At 42.8% G+C, this 6,000-nt stretch overlaps 1 protein-coding gene across 2 annotated transcripts in view; it reads right to left on the reverse strand.

The window, feature by feature from the left end:
* Positions 1-4,879, reverse strand: part of LOC123491422 (ERO1-like protein beta) — a 30,774-nt gene extending 25,895 nt beyond the window's left edge. Inside the window, exons 1-2 of one of the 2 annotated variants that reach the window (XM_045222161.1) lie at positions 4,379-4,879; positions 1,566-1,685 (exon numbers count right to left, since the gene is read on the reverse strand). In XM_045222161.1, coding sequence (XP_045078096.1) covers positions 1,566-1,685; positions 4,379-4,549 — 291 coding nt within the window. In that variant the 5' untranslated portion in view covers positions 4,550-4,879. Of the gene's footprint in view, positions 1-1,565; positions 1,686-3,138; positions 3,456-4,378 lie in introns of those variants that run through there. The other variant, XM_045222162.1, reaches the window with a different exon arrangement.
* Between the last annotated feature and the right edge of the window lie 1,121 nt (positions 4,880-6,000).

The following is a 6,000-nucleotide window of genomic DNA, read 5'->3' on the forward strand; positions in this document are numbered from 1 at the left end:
TGAAATGATTCAGATTCTCTTTCCGTTGACGCTTTTCAGAGACGAGCACCGTCGAAAATGCGGGGCATCGTCGCTGCTGGTGACATCTTTCCAGTCGTGCTCGTCATTGGATACATCAACCTCATACAAAGGCGACCGTATGAGGAGAATGCTTCATAATCATAAAGGTGACACACTGTCTGTGGGGTCAAAAGTGTCGCTCAGCCAATGGGATGTTGACTAGGAGAGCAGCAGCTAACTGACCAGTGGCAGTGGTAGACATAAACTTCATCGGATTATCAGACTAGGGGCCAGATGAGTATTCTGAAAATATTAAATGATGTTCCTATGAGTCTATTCTTCCTTTTCAGAGTTCCTGATTGGAAGTTCACAGTGGGAAAAGGGCAATACACTGCCTTTAGAATGAGTTGGCTTAATGTGTATGAATGGTGTATGAACGCAACAGCTGGACTCACACGCCAAGTGTTTTTTTTACTGCCTTTGTGAAAAGATTAAAGTGACTCAATGGGCCTCAATGTTTTTTATGGATGCTAGGTGTTGGGAGAGTGTTTGAGCAGTTACACAAATGTAACAGGGGACAGAGTGCTGTTATCAGAGAGAATTTTATAATATTTGCATCAGGTTCTACAAATGGGCAACTCGTAAGACTGTCTAGGGATGCAAAAGAGGATGATTGGGAAAGAGGGATGACTAAAGGTCAGCACTGGATCTACTGTATTTCCCTACAAGATTCAGTTACATCCACACGTTGATGTCATCCTAATGCACTCTTTCTAATACCTAGGTTCCAGTATGAGGAGCATCAAATTTTCACACTTAGTGTGCCTGATAAGTATCACATACCATAATTATAACGTAAGGTCAATGAGTTTTTGCTGTAATTAGGGCCCAAGCAAGTTTTTCCTGGTCAGGGTGTATACATTAGTGCATAAGCTAACCCTGTCTGTTTTGCGCCATAGTTGCGCATGCGTCAGTTTTGTTGCTAAACAACCAACCCTATGGGACGAGTTCAGGTTAGTCCCGTCCCATTCCGTTTGGTTCCTAGTGAATACAACCCTGGACATTATAATGTAAACAGAAGGAGTTTTTTATTTATTTAAGAATGTTGTCTATTCGCTGTCAATTTACAGTCATCCCTGAAGCAGACCTATTCCAACTACAACAGTAGTCCCGGGCAGAGACATCCTCTGCAGTGAATACACAACAGAGCAGCGACCACAAACTCTATATGGGGTAGGCTGGAAAACATTTGCTTGGCCTATTTGTTTTAGATTAGCAAGGAAATGAATTGGGGAGGGTCCCTTTAAAAGCATTAGTACTACGGGTTAGGAGCCATAGAAGCTCAAACAAAGGTATTGTTAAAAAAAAATACAAACCCATTTGAAAATACAGGTAGTCAATTAGTGTAAATCCACAGTAGTAGGATTGTTTATTGAGGGATTACCTTTAGGACACATTTAAGCTATACTGCAAAGACAAACGCAAAACCTTACGGTCTGATGATTTTAAGGACATTTCTAAAGCTCCTCGTCCTCCACTGTTGGGGCCTACTATTCAGTACTTACCCTGTAGTACCTGAAGTAGTCTCTCTCGGTCAGCTTCTGAATGCGGGGGTAGATCTTGAAGTTGTTGAAGACATCGATGCTCTCGATGTCACAGAAGCAGTCGTCCAAGACGCCTGTCAACTGAGGGAAACAACCGGAGAATGCCTTAAGAATTATGGTTGTACACCAGCATTAATTTTATCAACAAAAATATTTGTCAAACACCTATTTTTTAGTGGCAATTGACTACACTATAACTGACTAAATAGACCCAGAAAAAACTATAACTAAACGAAAAAGATTGTTAATTTCAGTTGACTAAAACGAGACTCAATTATCTCTGTGGCTAAAATCAGACTACTAAGTGGACTGGACAAGAGTTTTTGGAGAGATTGAAAGCTTTTCAGTGATAAGCACAATCAATATTAAGAGTACAGATGCGCAGCGCGGTTCTGTTCAGCAGTGGGAAGGAGCCGCCACACACAGCCTAGCATACATCAGCTGGGGAGCAAGCGATGAGTGTGGGCAGGGGGGGGGAGGGGGAGGGGGGGGGGAGGAGAGAGAGAGAGAGAGAGAGAGAGAGAGAGAGAGAGAGAGAGAGAGAGAGAGAGAGAGAGAGAGAGAGAGAGAGAGAGAGAGAGAGAGAGAGAGAGAGAGAGAGAGAGAGAGAGAGAGAGAGAGAGAGAGAGAGAGAGAGAGAGAGAGAGAGAGAGAGAGAGAGAGAGAGAGAGAGAGAGAGAGAGAGAGAGAGAGAGAGAGAGAGAGAGAGAGAGAGAGAGAGAGAGAGAGAGAGAGAGAGAAACGAGGGCAAAAGCTGGCCTGCAAATCTTAACTTCCTCTTACATACATTTAGCCTGATACCTAAACTGCAACATACTAATTCAAATCACAAACAATTTCAGATATGAGAGCTGGAAGCCAGATAAAAGACCACTTCCTGACGCTCGAACAACACAAAACACTTAAGCAACACGACGACGTTCGTTCCAGCTGCCGGTTGAGGTTGTTGACCAAAATTTGGTTACCAAAACGTTTGCCATTCTCCCTCCACCTTTCCCTTTTCATACATCTGATACCTGCGGACAACCGGCTTTATTCTCCCATGCATAATGAAATAGACAGCTGCTTTGTGAAAGGAAGACTGCGTTGGTCTGGTCCAGCAGACACCCAAGCCTTCCCACTCGCTCTCGTCATGGAGTATTCAGGTCTAGACCCAATCAATGCAAATGGTGTTATAGAAAATGTTTTAGTTGTTAAACTCGTTTCAGGAGTATATTGTCACTACAGTCGTATGAAAGGTATGTGTGTTGCACAAGATTGCATGTTGCAAGAATTCTCTTAGCACTGTGTAGACTATTCAGTCACTTTCACATCAGTGGTTGTGTGTCATGATGAGGAGAAAACGGAGTAGCCTATCTGACCAGCTGTTACTGACAACTAGTTTCACAAACTGGCTACAAACAGCAGAAAGACATTTCTCTTTCAGTTTATTCTGTGTCATTGTGTCAATATGTCAGAAATGTAGCAAACAGTTGTACATTGACACAAGCATCATCATATAGCCCACAGCTGGAAACATAACCATATATCTGACCTCTGAGTGTAGCTGTCCAGAGAATGTGATTGGAAGCAGTGAAGCCGTCCATAAGTAATAAAGTCCTCTGAGCATGATGGTGAATTCAAAACCATTGAGTGGTTTCCCTTGTTTATTACAAATACAGTTTAATTTGCCTATTTCTCTGAGGAGCTGCTATCTTTAACAGCAGTAAATTACAAAACGAAGACCAGCCTTATGATAATCTCTCTGTCTTTTATGTCCCTAAAAGGACTGCTGTAGCCTACTTCAACAAACAGGTGAGAGTTCGCCAGAGTTGATGCGACGACTCTGACCTAACCTGGGGATGAGCTGTCATTTCAGACCACTGATTTTCCTCGTGCATAATTCTCCCGCCCAGGCCTCGCCTCCAAACAAAGATACGTCAGCAGCTGTCAAACTTAGTTCCGCCTCTATACCTGACATTTGTAGTCTTCACATCGGTTCAAGGTCTTTTAAAGCAAGTATTCCTAACGGAAGAGAAGACTACATGTCCCACAAACTCATTGGAAGGAAGCTTTAGTATGGCCAATCAGACGACACCACGTCTCGGTCTTTTCATATTACTAATGTGAGTGCAATTTGTTAGAATAAAATAATAAAGGCACGTGCCATAGTAGAACAAAAAACAGACACTTATTGATTCGGATTGGGTCAAGTCAGGCGTCGATCACATACACAACCACTCATCTCAGTAGCTAACTTCTTTCAAAAGTTGGCATGAATGAGAAACATCAAGAAAAAATACACAGAAATATAACATTGCACGACACACGCCTACAAACGGATTTGTGAGACTGGAAGTGGCAGATTTTGTGAATTAAGATCGGATATTCGCATGATAAGGGCAAGTTTGACTAGGGGTCTTGAGTTGAGATGCGCACAAGCACGAGATATTGTCTGTGTCAAATTACACTGTACAACAATAACAATAAACACTGATGTTGAATTCAGGAAATAGCTGGCTAAGTGTCTTTAGCCACCCATTTTAATAATTATTTTAACAAGTCCGTGTGTATCGATGCGAAAGGCAAAATAAACAATTCGATTAATGTATACATGTTATGCCCTGCTGTCCATAAAGTTGGATAATGCAACAGTAGGGCGCCAGAAAGCTATCTGGGTATGATGACGTCAAATTAACGTGACAGTAGAAAATGCTAGAATAATTTTCATTTAGCCTTCCTAAACGGACATTGATATTGCAATATATTGTAACTTGTAAGTTGAATGTACTTACGTGACAAAAACAGCTCTGGTCTTGACTGTCAGGAGCATCTTCTTTGGAAGAATATTGGTTGTTGTACGTTTTGGTTTTGACTCTGTTGTGAAACCAACCCAGAACAAAGTCCCCAAATACCAACCACAACAAAACCAGAAGTCCTGCGGATTGTATCGTGTTTTTTATCATCACTGATGCAAATGCAACGCGCCACGAAACACAAAAACAAAGAACCGGTTTGAAATGTAGATGGCAGGCTAGCTAATGATGTGCTACTAGCTAGCTAGTGCGCACTAGCAACAACAGCGGCGAAAAGCTTATTCGCTTGTCGTAATGATAAATGAAAGTTTCCAACCAAAGCTGTACGAATGTATCCTCAGAAGTAACTTGTGAAAATATATTTAGTATCACCAGTAGTCGTCATAAATAATATTCACAACGCCGAAAATACCAAGTTTAGCCATCTAATAAAACAGAGTTGTCAACCCGAGACAATTGGTAAAAAAAAAAAAACTCGGCTACGGAGAGCAAAGAGGTACAAGTGAAGGACGTACAGTAAAAATGAAAATGATTTTACTGCGTGCTCGTGACTTGTTATAATAGCCTAATGAAAATACACTGTAATTTGTGGCAGTGTCATTTCAGCAGCCCTAGCGGATGTATTGTTTACATATGCTTTTATTTTTTACATGTATTCATATTTAGGCTCTAGTTAGGTTTTCATTTGGCCCTAAGCTTTAAAACATTGTCAGTGATGATTTGCACTGAGTTTGAGGAGGCTGGACAAAGAGACAATCTCGAGATCTCTGCATCAGACCCTCTTGGGGAAAAGCTGATTGGCTGCAAGGCTGTTTGGTGAAAGGAGGAAGATGCTGATACCTTGCCTATGCTACCCTCCAGTCCCTCGACTTCTTGGCGCTGACGGAAACATGGATTACCACTGAAAACACTGCTACTCCTACTGCTCTCTCCTCGTCTGACCATGTGTTCTCGCATACCCCGAGAGCATCTGGTCAGCGGGGTGGTGGCACAGGAATCCTCATCTCTCCCAAGTGGACATTCTCTCTTTTTCCCCTGACCCATCTGTCTATCTCCTCATTTGAATTCCATGCTGTCACAGTAACTAGCCCATTCAAGCTTAACATCCTTATCATTTATCGCCCTCCAGGTTCCCTTGGAGAGTTCATCAATGAGCTTGACGCCTTGATAAGTTCCTTTCCTGAGGATGGCTCACCCCTCACAGTTCTGGGTGACTTTAACCTCCCTACGTCTACCTTTGACGCATTTCTCTCTGCCTCCTTCTTTCCACTCCTCTCCTCTTTGACCTCACCCTCTCACCGTCCCCCTACTCACAAGGCAGGCAATACGCTTGACCTCATCTTTACTAGATGCTGTTCTTCTACTAATCTCACTGCAACTCCCCTCCATGTCTCCGACCACTACTTTGTATCCTTTTCTCTCTTGCTCTCCTCCAACACTACTCACTCTGCCCCTACTCAGATGGTAATGCGCCATCGCAACCTTCACTCTCTCTCTCCCGCTACTCTCTCCTCTTCCATCCTATCATCTCTTCCCTCTGCTCAATCCTTCTCCCTCCAATCTCCTGATTCTGCCTCCTCAACCCTCCTCTCCTCCCTTTC

This window comes from Coregonus clupeaformis, chromosome 8 (genome assembly GCF_020615455.1).
Source record: "Coregonus clupeaformis isolate EN_2021a chromosome 8, ASM2061545v1, whole genome shotgun sequence".
In the NCBI taxonomy this organism is placed as follows: domain Eukaryota; kingdom Metazoa; phylum Chordata; class Actinopteri; order Salmoniformes; family Salmonidae; genus Coregonus; species Coregonus clupeaformis.